The sequence below is a fragment of the Geotrypetes seraphini genome, chromosome 4 (assembly GCF_902459505.1).
Source record: "Geotrypetes seraphini chromosome 4, aGeoSer1.1, whole genome shotgun sequence".
Lineage (NCBI taxonomy): Eukaryota > Metazoa > Chordata > Amphibia > Gymnophiona > Dermophiidae > Geotrypetes > Geotrypetes seraphini.
This window is the reverse complement of record NC_047087.1, coordinates 52,811,125-52,831,312: the sequence shown is the minus strand read 5'-3', so window position 1 is coordinate 52,831,312 and position 20,188 is coordinate 52,811,125. Positions and strand designations below refer to the sequence as shown.

At 42.3% G+C, this 20,188-nt stretch overlaps 1 protein-coding gene across 7 annotated transcripts in view; it reads left to right on the top strand.

Moving 5' to 3' along the window:
* ZNF423 (zinc finger protein 423) overlaps positions 1-20,188 on the top strand; it is a 715,192-nt gene that overhangs the window by 234,524 nt on the left and 460,480 nt on the right. For 3 of the 7 annotated variants that reach the window (XM_033941101.1, XM_033941106.1, XM_033941104.1), the window contains one exon: positions 5,855-6,058. The exons of 2 other annotated variants lie outside the window; for them this stretch is intronic. In XM_033941101.1, coding sequence (XP_033796992.1) covers positions 5,855-6,058 — 204 coding nt within the window. The remainder of the gene's footprint in view (positions 1-5,854; positions 6,059-20,188) is intronic. 2 more of the 7 variants (XM_033941102.1, XM_033941105.1) reach the window with 1 other exon arrangement.

Genomic DNA, 20,188 nt, shown 5'->3' with positions numbered 1-20,188 from the left:
TGAGATTTGCGTACCGACTTACCGGAGCGCATGGAGGCAGGCTAGCGGGATCGGGAGACGGTGCCGATTCGGAGACCGTCTGCACCGCATGATGCAAGGTTCTGGGTTCCGCTGATAAAACAGGCATGGAAGCGGAGGCAGTGTGAATCGGTGCCGAGAGTGTCGACGCCGACAACAGTGGTTGGGCAACCAACGGTACCGTATGCTCAGATTGGACCTGGACTGGAAGGTTCGGTGCCAGCAGAGCAGGAAGAAGCTGTTGCAATTGCTCCTGAAGCTGGACCTGGAGGATAGCCGCAATGCGGTCATCCAAGGAAGGCACCGGTATCGCTTTCTTTTTCTTCGGTACCTGTGGTGCCGCTCGACGCTCAGGAGATGAGGAGGCCAATGATGTGGCACTCACCTAAATAGAAGCGGAGCGTTTACGGGGGCGCCTCAAGGCCAGCAGGACTGGGCTCACTGGAGGATCGGCCGGAGGGCGCTCCAGGGAAGAGGAAGGCTTCTTAGCCGGCTTACCTGGGGATGCGACACCAGAGGAAGTTCGGGCGGTGTCGAGAGAGTCGGTGCCGATTTAGAGGGGGCAGCCGACGTCGGAGTGGATGTCGATGGTTCCATCCTGGCACCGAAGAGAAGTCTTTGTTGTATTTGCCGGTTCTTCAAGGTGCGCTTTTTAAGAGAAGTGCAATGGGTGAAAGAGGAAGCGTTATGATCCGGAACCTGGCACTGAAGGCACCAATTGTGGGGGTCGGTCAAAGAGATGGGCTGCGCACACCGCTGACACTTCTTGAATCCCGGCTGCGGGGGCATGAAGGTGAACACGGCCTCCGCTAAATCGAAGGCGGAGGCTTCGATTGTGTCAACAGGCCCTGCCGGGGCGAGGCGAAGAAAACAAAAAAAGAAAGATTTTATTTATTTTTTTTTTTTTTAAAGAAACAACAATAAACCAAAAAGAAAACGAGGAAGAGTAAACTTCCACACAAAAAACGCGTGAGCGGGAAGGCAAGAAAAAATTTCAACGGCTGTTGAAAAAAATGCATCTTCTTAGCTCCGCGGAAACTAAGAAACTGGGGACTGCGCGCCTCCGTCGGGCGGGAAGGCACTCGCGCATGCACAGTGCAGCCTACTGGAACTTTCTAAGTTCTTAGAGTGTAATCACTCTAAAACGGGAAACCATCCCCATGTCATTTTATAAGGATAGAGGGAAGAATCAGAGTATGAATAAACACAGACACTGACCCTCAAGCCTTGCATTGAAGAATGCTGGTGTAAACAGACAGAGGTTGAGATAAACACTAAAGAATGACACCGGATGGGTCCAGTATCCTAGCTTTACAGAACATTCCTATTTGAAACACCTTAACAAATCAATTGGCCTTCCTTTATTCAAACATTTAATTCCAGTTCTAACATTTTTCGTACTTTGGCTTCTTCATGTAACCCGTGTAAGACAATGTATTGCCATGTATTACTAAGCGAATCCATCCAAGGGTTGCCTGGTAACAATAGTTTGGTACAGATATGCCCCCTTCTCAATGGTATGCTCCTCTACTAATTCCTGAATACACCAGTGAGCATATTTGTACAGAATATAGGAAATGATTATTTCACAGTAAAAGTTTCTATTTAATTTTTCTCTAATCAGTCACCTCCTGTGCCACTTGCATAGTAATTCTTCTATCCTTTTATTCAATTTATCATGGCAGCAGAACCCCCTTGGAAGGCCGGCATCTTGGTGCAGCTTTATTCTCTAACTTTTGGCAGCCTGCTATATCACTGCAACATTTTGCAAGTGTCTTTTATTTCTCTAAGGCTAAAGTAACATGTTTTTGTTTGGCATCTCTGATGTATGTGAATATATTTTAAAATACAACACCTGTTAAATAAATCATTTAGGGAACTTGTAGGAAAGGCCATAAGGTATAGGTGCAAGTTATGTTCTGAATTCACCACAGTGTTGTCTGCTGTAGTCTAGACTAGTAATACTGCTGATATAGAAAACCTTCTTATAAGTCAAGCCTTAATAAAATCAGAGAAGGGGCTGGTCATTGTAAAACTGCTCTTGCTTTTTGGCCTTTGAGATTACTAACCAAGGCCTCTATAAATGAAGAAACACAAAGGGGCACTTTTGATAGTGCGTCTAAGTATCCCGCAAGATTTCCAAATACTGAGGCAGGGCAACATCCATTTTTGAAACTACCACATGTCCAAATTAATTTTGAAAATGACCTGTTTGGACGTCTTGGTCTGAAGGACATCTAACTTTTTTGGTCATTTTTGAATACAAAAATGTCCATGTTCAAAACATCCAAAGCAAGCCCATTTGGACATGGGAGGGACGAGCATCTTAATGGACTGGCCACACAGATATCCCCACAGAGCAAAGATGCACCCTTAGGGGGTGCCAGGTACATATTTCACCAGAACCTTGCGTTAGTGTATGGTGAGCCCTCCAAAACACCCCTAAAACCTACAGTATCTACCTGTCTTCCACGCCAATAGCCCTTATGGCTGCAGATATAGTTTCAAGTTTATTAGGATTTTATATACCGCCTATCAAGGTTATCTAAGCGGTTTTTACAATCAGGTACTCAAGCATTTCCCTATCTGTCCCTATATGGCAGTACAGAAGGTTTTGGGTGGGTTTTGGTGGCCTCTCCACCATGAATGTAATGGTTAGAGTGGCTTATTGGATTTACTACTCCTCTCTATGGTTCATTAGCCCACACATCAGGCTACTTAAGATACCTTTTTGTAGGTCTATTAGGCTTTGCTATACCAAGTATGTACTTTTGTATTCTGATCTCTGTGGGGTGTGTATGTGTGTGGGTGGGTGGGGGGGGGGGGTCAGTGAGCACTGGGGAAGTGTGTGTAGGTCTTTCTGCAGTGGTTATCTGGTCACTTGGGGTACCTTTTTAACATTCATACCCTTTTAAAGCAGGTCTAACTCAAAACGTACAAGTTCCATTCAGGATGTCTATTAAAACATTTGATTATCCCTGTAGGACTTCTAAGTCTAAGGCTGCCCAAACACCTCTCATAACACTCCTTCCAAAATGTCCCTTTGAGCTCTGGACGCACAACAGGAGAAGTGTCTCGCCAGATATCGAGGATTTTGATTATCGACATTTGGATGTCCTATCAATTAAGACATCCAAGTGCCGACTTAGGCGGGTTTTTGGACATCCAGATGTTTTGATTATGAACCCAATTGTCTTGTTTTTATTTAATCATTGAGTAGGAGATACTAGCGCATATGCTTTGAATGTAAGACCCTAGTTGAAGGAAATAGCTAGCTTGATGTATGTGAGAGGGTGCATATGGATTCAATTGGATATGCATAATTGGATGTGGTTTTATGCATGGAAAAAGTAGAAGTTTTGTAAAGGTGGTGGAGACAAAAACCAAGACATGTATGGCAATTCAGTTAGGGTGGGCTGGAGAGGGTTTTGATGGAAACTTCAGTAATTGGAACAAGAGGACAGTGCCAGGCAGACTTTTACAGTCTGTGTCCAAAAAAAAGACAAGATGGATTCAGATAAGGTGGAGTGGGCTTCAATGGCAACTCCAGTAGTTGGTAGGACTACCAATAATTGGCCTTAGCGCCAAATTCCCACTCAGCTACATCACTAACTAAAAATTAAAAATACAAATTCCCACTACTTTATCTTAAAGGAATAAAAAGAGAAAATGTTCTTTTTTTTACCTTTGAGGTCTCCGGTTTCTGCTTTCCTCATTTTCTCTTCACTCTCTTCCTTCCAAATTGCATCTTCCCTCTTTCTTTGTTCTTTACATAAACTGTCTACCCTCTCACCTTTCCATCCAGCCTTGTATCCCCTCTTTCCTTTTTATATGATTCATTCTGGCTTCACCCTTTCTCTGTCTCCTACCTTCTCCCATACTCTGGCCCTTCCTTCCTCCCTTCCCTTCCCTTCCCTTCTTCAGCTCATTAACACTGCTGGTGGCCCGAAGCTTGCAGGCTGCAGCATGGAGAGACTAAAATCTGGACTGGAGCAACTCCGATGAGCTGCACCAGGGGCTGACCCCCCCCCCCCCCCACTATAGTAGTAGGAGTGCAGTGGTCTTTGCTAATTTTTAAGCAAGGGCCATTTTGGTTCCAAAAGGGATGAAGGAAAGCCACCATATATATTCCTATTTTGGGCCATGATGCCAATAACGCTTCTCGAGATTCATTCCTACGAGAACACCTGTCCTTCATCACACATGCAGAACACAGATAACCCCTATGCAAATAGAGGCCCACAAGCTAAAAGTCCTAATATATACAAACAAAACCCTAAGATGCCAGACTTCTCATGCAGTACAACACCAGAGAAATAGAAACAAATGTATTTCTTCCTGACCGGTGCAAAATATAAACAGCGGATGTTAATTTTCAAAACTGTCATATTTCAATTACTAAATTCCTATCTTTGATGTCTGATGATTTTTATTTTTCTAATCATCTTATCCCAATCTCTGGTTGAACTTCCTTCTGTCTGTGCTCTTAACAGTGTTTCCAGGGCCGCCTTATCCATTTCCAATTTTTCTCTCCTTCACCTTCTGCCCTACATCCATCTTTAGTATTAACTTTTAATATTAAAGTTTCTTCAATTTTTCTGCATCTTTCTCAAATCTATCTACTGTTCCATGTCTTCCCTTCCCATCTATCCACGTGCATCATCTCCCTCTCTCTGCTCTTCCCCTCTCCTCTCCTCCATCCATGTGCATCATCTCCTCCCTCTTTTTTGTCCCCTATTTCCACCTTTCTTAAAAAGCATTTCTTGCATATCTTTCCTTCCCCAACCCTCCCATCCCAGTGTAGTATCTTCTCCCTCTCTGGTGGTCTGACATCTTTCTCCTCTCCTTCTCACAGTCTGGCATCTCTTTCCCTCTCCTTCCCCATTGTGGTCTGGTGTCTCCCTGTCATTTTCTTCCCCCTCTCACCTATCTCTCTCTCCTCCTTCCTTCTCCATCCAGTAGTCTGACATTTCTCTCCTTCCCTTGTTCCCTTCTTTTGTGGTCTGATATCTCCTCTTCTCACCTTCCCCTCTCCCTACCATGGTCTGACATCTCTGTCCTCCCCTTCCCTTTCCCTTCCTTCCCCTGGAGGTCTGGCATCTCTCTCTCTTTTTTTTTTTCCTCTCCATCCCCGCGGTTCAGCATTTCTCTAATAACCACCCCCCCCTGCGATCCCCCAGCGAAACCTCTACATTTCTCCCCTCCACGGGATCCGGTAAGGCAGCTATTCTTGCACTCTTTGGGCCACCGGCAGCGTGAGTGAAGTAAACACGCTGCCTTTGGCAGCCCGGAAGCTTTCTCTCTGCTATTGCTTCCCGCCTAAGCAGGGACAGGAAACAGTAGCAGAGGGAAAACTTCTGGGCTACGTAAGGCAGTGTGTTTACTTTACTTATGTTGCCGGTGGCCTGAAGAGTGAAAGAGTGGCTGCAGTGATGGATCCTCACGAGGGGGAGGGATGGAACCACGGACTGCTGCACAAGCTGCCCAAAAGGTCTTCGTATGCTTTGCAATGAAGACCATTGTAATAGTGTGTCTATGGTTATGGGAGGTCCCAAAAATATTGGGGGTGCTCGAGCACCCATAGAGTTGGTGGCTCTGGCCTAGTAAAAGTCGGTATCTTTGGAAGATTCACAGTGAAAATTAGACTTGGATCATGTCACTGAAGTCAGAAATCATATATTTAATAGATTAGGAGGTGTCAAGCTTGTAGTGAAATTGAAAAAGAAGCTACTTATGTCCCAATAAGTGCAGAGTCATTTCCTTAAAGCAAACCTTTTTCTTTTTTCTGTCTGCGAAGCCGGCAAATCTTATTGTGGCATGTTCTTATTCCTGTCAGTAGGAGGCCTAGGAGGAGAGCAGGAGAAGGATCCAAAGGACAGCCAGGGACTGGAAGACAGGAACAGTGTGACAAGTCAGGAAGAGAGACTCGAGGAAGATGAAGACATGGAGGAAGAGTCAATTTACACCTGTGATAACTGTCAGCAGGACTTTGATTCGCTGGCGGACCTGACTGAACATAGGGCACACAACTGTCCTGGAGGTAATGTTAAACTGGTTTTGCAATTCTGACAGTTGGTTAGCTGGGTAATTGGACATAGCAACAGCTTGAAGCCTCAAGTGAGATTAAAGAATTAACAGTGTAATTTTGTAGTTAATATCATTTTATTCTGCGGCCTTCGTTCTCTCCCTCCTCACTTTCTAAAAGTCCTGCAGCAGCATGGCAAATGAAAATCTGTAATTGTGTTTGTTTTAACAGGGTTTGGGGAGGATTTTTAAAAAAAACAACTTTATAATAAAAGCATTGAACGGAATGATTAAATATATGGAACAATCTTTGATATGCAGTAAAATATAGTCTGAACAAAACTAGGGGAGATGAGAAGTGGAATTCCTCGAGGGACCATCAGCATACCAGTCACTGAGCTGCTTGCAATTGATTTAGAAGACGATGTAAGACCATTCAAACCAGTATTATCTGTAGTAATTTTTAGTTAATTCTTGTAAACCGCATAGAACTCAAAGGGCTCCTTTTACAAAGGTACGTTAGCGGTTTTAACATGCGCTAAAATGCCACGCACACTAGCCGCTACCGCCTCCTCTTGAGCAGGCAGTAGTTTTTCGGGTAGCGTGCGCTAAACCGGTGCGTGCGCTAAAAATGCTAGCGCACCTTTGTAAAAGGAGCCCTAAAGGTAATGCGGCTAAGAAATAGATTTATGTTTATGTCTATGTATATACAGGAGTCTTTATTTTAGCCTGAATTAACAGAGTATTGGCCTTGCCATACTTTGGCTGCCTATATATATATATTTTTTAACTTCATCTGTGTGAGAAGTGAATATGGCACTGAAGCCAGGAACACCCATCTGTTCAGTCAAAGAAGAGCTAAAAACTGAAGGGGAACCACCTGGCCTTGTAACCCTGTTTAAAGAAAGGCAGTAGTAATGTGTCTGTCCAGCTACACAATTTTGCAATCTTTTTGCCAGTTTTTGTTTTGCAATCTATCTGGCATATCTGTTATTCTCACAAGAAATCAAAAGATGGTGTCAGTGTTTTCACATTTTGCCTCCTGGTAGTTTTGTAGAGGTATTTTTGTGACACTTGCTTCGTACCATTGACATATATATTTAATGTTGCTGCGTACTGTATATCATTTCCCCCTTTTCTTCTGAGAAACTGAAAACTTGTCCACTAGTATTTCCATAATGGTTTTTTTGGTGCTTCTTTTTCTCTTAAGTTGAGATTCATTCAGGGAACCTCAAGGCCTCAGGTACATCATTCTTTCCCTTGGGGTGAACAAAAACATGAAGGGGATAATAATTAAACTGCTTGCGTTGTTACAAAGATAGAAGATACTCTTTTTTTTTTTTTAAGTCCAGGGTTTCCACTAGCATGAAAGCAAAGCTAGATTTGTAGGACTCAATTTTATTAAATTTTGGTGGCAATAAAAATTAATGGTAAATACTGTTCTATAAACAGCACTCAGAGTTGGGCACTGTTTATAGAATAGCGGTTGGCACTGGGCTCCGTGCCCAGTTTTGGGCATGAGAATTTACACCAGCTGAAACCTGATGTAAATTCGTGCACCTAAATTAGGGGCAGATCCCTTGAATTCTGTTAACACTGTGCACAAATTCTAGGAGCGCCCCTGATCTGCACGTGCCATGGCCCCTGTTTAGATCCACGTGTAAAATTTGCACGTGGATCCCAGAGCCTAAAGACGTGCTCACAAATTTAAATTAATGCCAACCAGTGGCGTAGCAAGGGGTGGGGGCGCCCCTCCTCCGCCCCCCTTCCCTCCCCGTCCCTTTTTTTTTAAATAATTCTTTATTGATTTTTAAACAAGAACAGTGTTATATAAATAAAAGAACAGTCCCTTTTTAATTTTACAGGCGAGAGCAACGGCACGAACTCGCTGCCTGTGTCGTGTTGGGCTGTCCCTCTGACGTCACTTCCTAGGTGCGGGGCCCGGAAGTGACGTCGGAGAGAGACGACACTGACGCGATCAGCAAGTCCGTAATGCTCCTCGCGCAGGAAAAATGGAAGAAGTTCGAGGGAAGGGAAGTGATGCGCGTGCACGGCTGTGGGGGTCGAGAAGGAGGGGCTGGAGAGGAGGATGGGTGCCTGTACCCTTTACAATGACTGCGCCCGGGGCGGACCACCCCCTGCGCCCCCTTACTGTTCCAGTAATGCCAACCAGCACTGATAATCATTTATACCCAATTATTGGTGCTAACTGGATCACTTATTAATTAAATAGCATGTGTAATTTTGAGCAGCATTTCTAGAATTAGGGCGATATTTTTGCTTTGCTTATTGCCCTGAGAAAAAGTACCTGCAGAGATTGTGCCTGTTGCTCATGCAGTTAACGTTTCCAAGAGAAAATGTATGTAGGTTTGAGACTGCCTATGCGTGCCACTTCCATACCCCAGCCTAAACATGCCCCCAGGAATCTCTGCAGACAGGGCGGAAGGTATGTCGTTTTGACCCACGTTGAGAATGGATCGTATTCACAAATAACCCATTTCCCCAAAGAAAGGGCTTTGATAATTACCCTGTCGACGTGTTTGCTTGGAAATATTTGCCCAGTTTGCTGCACCACACATCTGAGTATCCATTTTCTATATCTGGCTTTGCATTTAATTCTGTTGAAACACTATTTTCTGTTGAACATGATGGCTATCTTAAAAAAGAAAAAGTAAAAATGACTTGAAGGTGACAGAGGAATGTTAGAAATGTGTTACAATGTTGCCACTCGGAAATCATCCCTCTTGGGTAATCGTGTATACAACAAATTGCTTCCTTTATATTCCTTTTTTATATACCGTATATATTTGAATATAAATCGAGGTAACCTTTTTCCCCTCCAAAAAGAATGAAAAAAGATTGACTCGAAAATAAATTGGGGGGGGGGGGGTATATTCAAGTGCCCTGCCCTGTCAGGCTCTGCACTCTCACCCTCGCTCCCTCCCTGCCCTGTCAGGCTCTGCACCCTGTCCCCCCTCCTGATGCCTTGCAGATTTCCACTGGGCCTGCCATAAGCCCTGGTGGTCCAGCGATGGGCTGGGATAGGAAGGAGCCTTCCCACTTCCTGTTCTGGCTGACTCTAACAACTATCACCTCTCTCCCATGTTCCTGAATAGTATAAAGCAAACCTTTAAAATCCCTGGTGGTTCAGCGGTGAACTGGATCAGGAGCGATCTTCCTACACATCTGCCCTTTGCAGAGCCACTATCTGAAGGGCTGTCGCAGGTTCTCGCAGGAACTCGCGGTTGCCATTCAGATAGCGGCTCTGCATAGGGTAGCAGTGTAGAAGGATTGCTTGTACCCTGGTTTACAACTGGAACACCAGGTATGCTTTTTACTAATCGGGGAGATGAGAGTTGTTAGAGTTGGCCAGGACAGGAGGTGGGAGAGATCCCTCCTGAGCCGGCCCACCGCTGGACCACTAGGTCTTATGGCAGGCCTGGGGGAGACCAAAAAGAGGTCCGGGAGGAGGGATGGAGGTGGGCGCTGACCCAAATATAAAACAAGACCCCAATTTTTGGACCATTTGTTTGACCAAAAATTTTGATTTATATTCGAGCATATACAGTATTTATCTTCCTCCCTTGTATTTTTCTCTTTCTTATTTCTACTCTGCTGATGAAAGATTCCTTTTGTCATCTGAACTGAGGAAGCCATATGATCTGAAAACTTAATCTACTACATCAAGGGTTCCTAAACTTTGTCCTGGGAAGCTTAAACTTTATCTTGGGAAGTTGGCTGCCAAGTTAGATTTTCATGATTTCTGCAATGAAATGCATGAGACCAATTTGTATGCCTACATTGCCATGTAATAGATCTCCAGCATATTCATTGTGGAAATCATGAAAAACAGATTTGGTTATGGCTTTTGAGGATTGAGTTCGACACACCTGCACTATATCACCTGCCGGCTTCAAAAGTGACCTATTTCAAGGGGGATCCTTATGGACATTCTGTCTGTCTATACCGGAAGTGGGAAGCATCCGCTTATATCTGTGAAGGCACATTTCACGAGAAGCGTTGCTTCTTAATGGGTGGAATCCTCAGGTGGTTTCCCCAGAGGAACCCCCCCCCCCAGGAAAAAAAAGAATTTGTAGAGCTGCCACTTTCTCTGTATACATTCATGAGGTTTTTACAGAGTAGATGCGACGGCCAAACAGTACTCCACATTTGGATCTTTTGATTCTGGCAGCAGGCTCATCTCTCCCACACTAAGCTTGAGGGACTGCTCTGTTATGTCCCGAATGTTCAGGGATAGAGCGTCTGTCATACTAGAAAGAAAGATTAGGTTATTACCTCGTTAATTTTCTTTCTAGTAGATATGCACTCTGTTCCTGAAGCCCACCCTGTCAGCTGTGAATTCGCCTACTTCCTGCCTCAATAAGGCCTGATTATTCAGACATTTATTTATTTTGTCCAGCCTTGACAAGAGTAGAGGCTGCAATTACCATGTTGAAGAATCTAGGGGATATCTATTCAAAACTCCCACACTCTTAGTGCAAGTTGCACTCCAGTTGGTGACTTGTTTATTCTTCACCTTATTCTGTATTGCAAATGGTTAAGTTTTGTTTATCTGTTATATGTTTAATGATATGAGCAGAACAGACATGTTTCTCGGGGAGAGTCCTGATACCCTTCCCTCTTCTGTTTCCTCTCCGCTTTGTTATGAACTGAGGAGTTGAAGGACAGCCCAGAGGGATGGGAGGAGGAGAAAAAGAATGCAAATGAAGCTTCCTACAAGAGTTCTCGCGAGAAGCTGACTACCCGAATGTTCAGGAATAGAATGTATTTCTACTAGAAAGAAGATTAATGAGGTAAGAACCTAATCCTTCCATAAGGGCAACTATGTAATGCAGCTTAAAACTATGCAATTTCATTAATTCTATCAAGCTGACATCGAATTACAGACCTATTGCGAGCATTCCCTTTTTTGTTAAGCTGATGGAAGGTTTGGTAAACCAGAACTTAGTAACATACCTGGACAAACAAAACATACTACATGACAACCAATCAGGTTTTCGATCCGGGTTCAGCACGGAAACAGTTATTGCTTCATTGCTAGATTCTCTCCTGAACTTATTCAGCCAAGGCACAAGCGCATTAATCCTGCAGCTAGACTTGAGTAGGGCTTTCGATTTAGTTGATCATACCATCCTAATTGACTGTTTGGAGTCAATTGGTCTCTCTGGCAATGTGTTAAAATGGTTTTGAGGTTTCTTGACTACACGTTCGTACCGAGTCTACAGCGATAACAATCTATCCACCAGCTTGGTAAACCCATGCGCAGTCCCACAGGGCTCCCCTTATCCCCCACTCTATTCAACATTTACCTAGCCTCTTTGGGGAATCTACTGCAAAGCTTAAAAGTCAAATTTTATATCTATGCTGATGACATCACCATAATTCTTCCCCTAACAAGCCTGACTTCTGAGACCAAGAATCACCTGGCATTAACTTTAAAGCAAATCGAATCATGGATGGCCGAATTCAAACTCAAACTCAACTCAGAAAAAAACAAATTCTTCCTGGTGAGTCCGAATGACAAAATAAAAAATACTTCAATTTCCTTAAACGGTAAGATCTTTCCTATTGCTGACACCATAAAAATTCTGGAGTGACGCTGGACCGCTACCTTACTCTTGATGTTCACACTGAGTTACTGGTTAGAAAAGGCTTCTCGGCACTGTGGAAACTAAGGACCATCAGAAAGTACTTTGATGCAGCATCATTCCGTTTACTGGTGCAATCTTCCATTTTAAGCTTGCTAGACTATTGCAACATCATTTACCTAGGGTCCTTCAAGCAAACCATCAAAAGACTCCGAATCATACAAAATTCGGCAGTTTGACTGATTTTTGATATAAAAAAATGGGAACATATAACCCCCTACTACCAAAAACTTCACTGGCTGTCCCTGGAAGCAAGAGTGTTGTTCAAATTTGCCTGTCTGTGTTTCAAATCCATTCAAGGTTTGGCCCCCATTTACCTGGTTTCCCACTTCAACTTGGACTATTCCACCAAGCCTACTCACAGGGTACATATGTTTATCCACCCAACATTAAAGGCCTGCCGATACAAGAGATATCTGGGAAGAACTCTTGCTTTCCAGGCAGGCCAACAGAACGGTTGGCTGGACAACATCATTAAGCATGCCTCATCCTATCTTAACTTTAGAAAACTAGTTAAAATAAACCTCTTCAATCGATTTGTAACCAAGAACTCTTAATGCCTTACCATGAACGCTTTCTACACGTACTCGTTGCCTCTACTCTATGCTTATCACTTGACTTACTCCCACTCTACTTGTAACTGCCCTTCTCCAATTGTACTCGATGACGTCTTTGTAATTTCTTTTTGCTGATTGTCCAGCTCTTCTTGTTGTAAACTGCCTCTTCTTGTTGTAAACGGCTTTGGTGGTTTATTAAATTATTATTAAAACAAAATCACGCCCATATGGAAAAAGGATGGGCAATTAGTTTCCACCCACAGTTGAATTCAGCATTTCTGCTTGGAGAGTTCAGCAGTCTGCAAAGTTATTTAGCAACCTCTGTTCTTTATATGCAAATAGCATTTCCTGATATATGAGACTGTATTAATTCCACGCATCTTTCCTCTGATTAATGATAAGGGCTATTGTTTTAGCTGGGTTGATGGCCAAATTGTTATATGAGAACCAATAAACTACTGCAGTATAGCAGGTAGAGAGAGAATCTTGAACGGTAGATCATCAGCTAGTTGAGAGGGGAAGAAAACCATTAGTTCATTGATGTAAATCTGGAAATCCATCTAAGCACATGAATATAAAGAGGGCACAGGGTTTAGGACTATGAAGAGCCCTGTTATTCCCCATATGTGTGTTACCCATTTAGAAACACTGCCATGCATTTGAACTGTCTGCAAATATTCACTCAGAAAAGATTTAAACCAAGTTAGTATTACAAGCCCCAACATCCTATCTGTCAATCCAGTAAGCAGAGTCAGTTGGTAGACAGTGTTGAGTGCAGCAAATATTAAAGTACAAAAATATTTCCTGGAAGAAGCCTCTTGTAGATTTTGTCAAATAAGATATTGGTAGAGATTCCATGCTGGGTCCAACACGAAATCCAAACAATCATCTGAAGAGATTATGCTGATAATAACATTTTGTTTTAATAACATACATTAAATTTGCCAAAAAAGACAAAATACAATTTTGAACTATGTTGTTTTCAGCCAGAGGGGTTTAAAAAAAAAAAAAATTATTAGTCTTACACTTGTTTTAAACCCAGTTGGAGAAAGCTTTGGTGAAAGGATGATATGACAATATCAGCTAACACCTCACCCAACAGGTCAACAGTCACTGTTTTGTTTAGTAGTCTGTCTTAGAACTGTCTCTATCTTGTCAGTGTCCTTTTGTAGATGTCTTTTTTTTTTTTTCTATTCATAATTAGGATTCCAGAGACCAGAAAACAATAGTATTTGAATTAAAAGCCAAATCGGAATTCATTTCAATAAACTATTGTTGGCTGGCAATATTGTCATGCTGAAGAAAAAGATAAGCATACACTGAAGTACCTCTATTGCCCATTTTTCACACCCCATCAAATTTTTTTTTCCATAAAGCTCTTGGATGTAATACTCCTTTTTTTTTTTCTCCTTTCCTAAATAATAAGAATTATTTCTGAATTGAAAAGGAATAAAGACTTTTGGCCTTTTTGCATTTTGTTGGATGAATGCTAATTTCAACAAATTATTTCTTGCATTGGAGGACAAGTATAAATTTAGAGAACTCCAACCGCTTTGATTTTCTTACAGGAAAAAAATGAATTCCTTTGTAATGATCAGCTGCAGTCCTAGACTACTGCTATACCTCAAATTGTTGGCAGCAGCAGGAGTCCAACCTGGATTTACAAATTATCACGTCATCCATGGCCCACCACAGATGCAATGTGTATATGTCAGGTTACTTAGCCCAGTGTGCTGCAGCTGCCAAAAAAGTAATAGAGTGTTAGGGATTATTTGAAAAGGAATGAGAAACAAAACAGAATATCATTATACCTCTTTATAGGTCCCTGGTGTGACTGCACCTTGACTTAAAGTGTGCAGTTCTGGTCACCTCATCTCAAAAAGAATATAAGTAGTACAACTAGAAAAGGTTTGGAGAAGGGAGACAAAAATGATAAAGAAGGATAGAACACCTCTCATGAAGAGAGGCTAAAAAGGTTAGGGTTGATCAGCTTGGAAAAGAAACAACTGATAGGGGGAGCTTGAACAAGGTGTCAGCTGGAGGTTTCTGCAACGCCGTCACGCTGTAAAAGGAATGAGATGGTTAAAAAAAGTCAAAGACCCGGGTTTTTCCATTTGAACCCAGGTCTGAAGTTGTATTACCTGGCCCAATGGATAGGTTTGTAGAACGTGGACCTGGCTATCTGGAGGAAATGTCCTCGGCAGGAGGCGGGAGTCAGGCGGAGGATCTCTGGGCCTCAATCGAGGCAGTTAGTCTCTCTCCAGATGATCAAAGCCCACCGAATCAACCACAGCTCTACTGTACACTGCGTCATTATTGACGTTAGAAGAAAGGAATGAAATTGTTCTGACTCAGAGCTGCGAGGTGAAGGAAAAACAATGACAAACATTATTGGATTCTGCTGTTGGTGGATTGATACTGTTGGAAGCGTAGTCCTGGGAAAACTGTGACTCTCCAAGCAACCCTTGAGGGGATGAATGCTGGCTGCGGCCTAACCCTCAGATATAGTTTTTATCTACATTTGTTTTGGTGAGACCACACTTGGACCCCTGAGGAAGACACTTGGGTCGAAACACAGACCATGTTGGGTTCCTTATTCCAAGTTGTGGATATTTTATTGATTTTTCTATTTGGATAAAAGTCTTAATCAGGAACATTGCTTTCCACAGTTTTTTGGTTTGGTTGGGATTTTTGTTTCATCTGTGGATTACATGGGTCAACTTTTTGGATGAAATAGAGTGGATGACATTGGTTTAAAATTGGCGCTGTTTGACCAGGAGATGGACTCATGGGCTCTGTGATTGGTTGACTTCTGAACAGTGTGTTGGCATATCTAGAATGTCAGCAAAAGCTTATGGGATATTAAACAATCTGACTCTTGTGAATGTCTGTAGATAGACTGAATGGCCTCTATTTTGCATGTCTTAAGCCCGATGTTTGGGAGTATCTTTCAAGCTCTGAACTTTCAAAAGATTTGATAAAGACAGGTGCTTAAGTAGAAAAAGACCTCAGCTAGAATGTACCTGGGCAGTGGAGGATTAAGTGACTTGCTCAGGGTCACAGGAGCAGCATGAGGTTTGAACCCACAACCTCAGGATGCTGAGGCTGTAACTTAAACCATTATGCTTATTGGATATTATATTAAACAATCTGCCTCTTGGGAATGTCTGGAGATAGACTGAATGGTCCCTATTTTACATGTTTTAAGCCCAATACTTGGGAGTATCCTTCAAGCTCTGACCTTTCAAAAGATATGATAAAGGCAGGTGCTTAAGTATAAGAAAGAAACTCAGGCAGAATGGTTCCACCCACAAAGGTCACATCTCCTTGTCAATTGAGAGCCATTGTATCAAACAAATACCAAACTGTGACACAAAGATGTTGGAAAATACTAGAAATTCAAACCTGCAAGAGACTGGCTTCGGGTCCCTGAGTCTCTTCTGTTTCTTGTTTCTACACACCCACCGATTAGACATACACTTCTTTCAAATTCAAGTCTATAAAGACAGGCTTCACCCTCTCTTCTTTCTCTTTCTCCTTCAGCCTCTTCACACCTCCGCACGTACTCATTCAGACACACAGCCTCTCCTTCCCTAGATATTTTCAGAAGGACAGCCACATTTTACATAGACACACACACAGAAATTGCTTTATAAACAAGTTATGCTCTATATTTGTAATAATAAGCTTATTTCTATATTATATACCTTTTCTGTACCATCTGGCTATTGGCTCTCTATTTTACTTCCCACTGCCTCTGAGGCCTGAACCTGGAACTACACAAAAGATTATACAGACGATACCTATATTGATCTCTTTCCTCCAACTCATATCTATTCTTCTAAGTCTCAAAAGTCATCATCTTTCTTTCTTTTTAATAATTCTGCATATCCTACAATTCTATGTGGATTACAAATTATTCAGGTACTCAAGCATTATTCCCTAACTGTCCCAGCGGGCTCCTACTCTATCTAATGTATCTGTAACAATCCTTTCTCTCTTATACGTCTTGAAGTGTGTATACCCTTTCTTTCCCAGTCAACAAACCCCATACCTTGCATTGCTGGAGAAGAAGGCCCTATTTCCTGTCAGTGGCAAATAGAACATTTCTCTGTTATTTGAATTTCTGCCACTTATATTCTATGCCTGTCGTACTGATAACATATTTTGTTGAAGAGCACTGGTTAGATTTCTCCCCTAGTCATGTAATACATATTAATTTATATGGCCAGTGATTTGTTGTTCTAGTGCTAAATTACAAAAATTAGTTGTTTCCTATATCCATTCCCTTGCTTGCCTCATGTGGTATGCTTTAATGTCTGGAAGGCCCATTCCACCTTCATCTGTGACACCACTCTCTCTTATTGCAACAACTTGCTGTTTTTGGCATCTTGGGTCAGGTCTTTGACTGGGTCTCTTCCTTTTTGGAAACTCACTCCTTCACTATATCTACCACTGCAACCCATTCATCCTCTTCCTTTCCTTCGATTTATGGCCTCCCACAAGGCTCCATTCTCTCTCCTCATTCTTTAATGTCTTTCTGGGTTCTCTTGCTACCCTGATTCAATCTTTCACTATTAGTGCTTACTTTTATGTGGGTGGTATTCTGTGAATACGTTACTCTTGCCACAGTGTTGTCTGGACATACCTATCAAATGCCTTTTCTGTGTTCAGGCTTACCAGTGCTGCATCATCTTTCCTCATTTGGTGCATCCGTTATTGCCCCTATCACACTTTAATGTCAGGTCTCCCACTTTTTTCCCCGAACAAGCTTTGCCTAATGTGAATCACTGAGTAGGCCATCTGGGGTTTTATTGTTTGCTAATTGCCCTATTGTCTTAGTAATTTCTTACTGGAATTTCTTCCCCCCCTTAAATTAGCATTAAGTAGCATCAGCTTGTGCTCTCTCTCAATTTAGGAAGCGTTACCTCATTAAAGAAATTCTCCACCTCTTGTTTGTCCTCCTTACAATACTTAAGAGGTGAGAGTAATATCTCCCTCTGCTCCTCCTACCCCTCCCCACTTCCTGCCTGCACAGTTTGGCATCTCCCCAACTTCTCAATCCCCCATCTATCTTAAAATTCTCTCTTTCCGTCTTTAGGTGGCAACCAGTGTTCCCTCTAAGCTGCGCTGGCGTGCGCTGGCGCACAAAATATTGCCTCGCAGCGCACAATGTCACGTCACAGCGCACGGCGTACGGAGATGGCAGGCCGCGGCGAGAGGAGAATCGGGCGAGTTGGTGCTGGCGCCCGATATTTTTAGCGCACGGGGAAAAAATTTTGCTCACACCACCCGCCCGCTTAGAGGGAGCACTGGTGGCAACAGCATTGATTGACATACATTGACTGTGGCCTGCTCTGAAGTCTGAAGCCTGCCTTCTGACATGTTCCATCCCTGCAGAAACTGCGTCAGAGGGAGTAGAATGGGTCAGATGGAAGGCTCTGTAGCAGGCTGCAGGCAGCGTATGCCAGTCATTGCTAGTGAAGTCTAAAGGAAGAGACAGATTTTAAGGTAGATGGGGGGATTGGCAGGGGCCTACCAATCTGGTCTGCAAGGACCCTGCAAGTGCTAAGGCTGGCCCTGAACACACAAATCCATTCCCTTCTTCCTCTGTAGAGGAACTCCTCTCTCTGTTCCTAGAGCCCCCCAAAAGTCCAAGTGCATGAGAACAGCTGCAGCACTCTACTAGGATGGGAGAGGCAAGCTGGATAGACTCTTTTTACTATTCTCTGTTGCAATTCTCTGTGGAACTCAAGTCTCTTCTCTAGCCAGGGGTTATGTACCACTCATGACATCACCTTTAGAATCATCTTAGACCAGTGGTCTCAAACTCGCGGCCCACCAGGTACTATTTTGAGGCCCTCGGTATGTTTATCATAATCACAAAAGTAAAATAAAACAGTTTCTTGATCATATGTCTCTTTAGCTAATTACAATATTATTATTAAGACTTAGCCAAAAGGAAAGATTTATAAACTTTAAAGAGTTTTACCTCATGCAATGTTGTCATTTCTTTAATAAGACATTAACTATTTTTTCTGAGGCTCTCCATGTACCTACAAATCCAAAACGTGGCCCTGCAAAGGGCTTGAGTTTGAGACTACTGTCTTAGACACTGAGCCTACCAAGGACAGAGAAAGTACTTACATATAAAATGTAAACTGCTTCATTGTACCACAGAAATGTGGTATATCAAGAATCATACATAGTAACATAGTAGATGACGGCAGATAAAGACCCGGATGGTCCATCCAGTCTGCCCAACCTGATTCAATTAAAATTTTTAAATTTTTTCTTCTTAGCTATTTCTGGGCAAAGGCAAGAATCATCATCATCATCATCATCATAATGCCTGTCACATCATTTCTGCTCCTCTAGCCACTCATCAGATTGTAAAGCTGACCTAGCTCTTAGTGTAAGAAACTTATACAGTTTTTGGGGGGGGTTTATTTTTTTGCTTTTAACAATTTTACCTACTAATTTGGTGAATCATAATGATCTCTTTTATTCTTCTGACCTTGCTTGCATGCCTGACTGAAAGACTTGTTGCTATGCCAATTTTTTTCTTTGTTACTGTCCATATCTCCTCTGCACTTCTGCGATCTTGTATAACTCAGAAGACATCTTTAGTATAGTTTGGTTCTGATCCCCACTGTTTGCATAGTTACAAGATCTATATAAGGCTAGATTTACTAGAGGGTACTATAATATTAGCACACAGAAATGCCGTTAATGCACATTATTTTATTCCAGGTCCCCATTTTATGCAGCGAGACCTATTCACTAAAAATTCACAATAAGAGAGTGCACATTTTATGTGTTAACACAACATAGGTCCAGTGTTGCCTTGCCTCACCTTGAGTGAGTCCCTCCATCAGTTAATAAATACCCCCTATAAGGCTTCCAACTGGAATACTGATATTCCTCTAGTTATGGTCGATCCTGCTGTTGGCTATCAGCAGTCCAGTAGTGTAGGTGGCACCAGATATAGTGCCACAGCAGACCCCTTTATCCTCTGATCCCTCCCTAATATTGGTCTTTTCTCCTCCTAATCTTCCTCCTGCATCCCTGGCAAGTCAAATCTCATCAATTTACATGTACATTGTGTTGGAATATGCAAAGGTTTTATTCTGTGAATGTGAATTTCTTAGCTGTGATTTACGAGAAGGGGCATTGAAAGTGAATAAAGTGAAATAAAGTATATTTGGTATATTTAATTCACTGATTACCATCACATGTCCTTTACATACTATCTTTTGGGTGGGACCTGTAATGGCCATCTCTATCTCTTCCCCTTATGAGGGCATCCTGTGTATTATGTATACATAGGGTTACCATATCATATGACTTCAGGAAAAAGGAGGACGGATTGAGACATCTGGATTTTTACTTTCACTGAAAGCAATGGAAATAAGGACAGATAGAGACATCTGGGTTTTACTTCCATTGAAAGTAATGGAAGTAAAACCTGGATGTCTCAATCCATCCTCCTTTTTTCTAGAGCAATATGGTAATCCTATGCATACAGAGACTTTAAAGTTTCTTAGATATTTTTTTAAACTCTGCTCCTTGCTGACCAATCAACTGTTAAGTCTGTCTTTAACAAATATGGTTGATATATCTCCTGGTTAATCCGTCTTTTCTGAAAAATATACCTATTTGGTTCACTTTTTCTTTCATGAACTCTTAGTAGGTGGCTAAATAGGTTGAAAAGGTGATGGCGAAAGCTAGAAGGATCCTAGTTTGCATAGGGAGAGGTATGGCCAGTAGAAAAAAGGGGGTATTGATGGCTCTGTATAAGACTCTGGTGAGACCTCATTTAGAATATTGTATATAATTTTGGAGGCCACACCTTCAAAAAGATATAAAAAGGATGGAGTCGGTTCACAGGAATGCTACTAAAATGGCATGTGGTCTTCG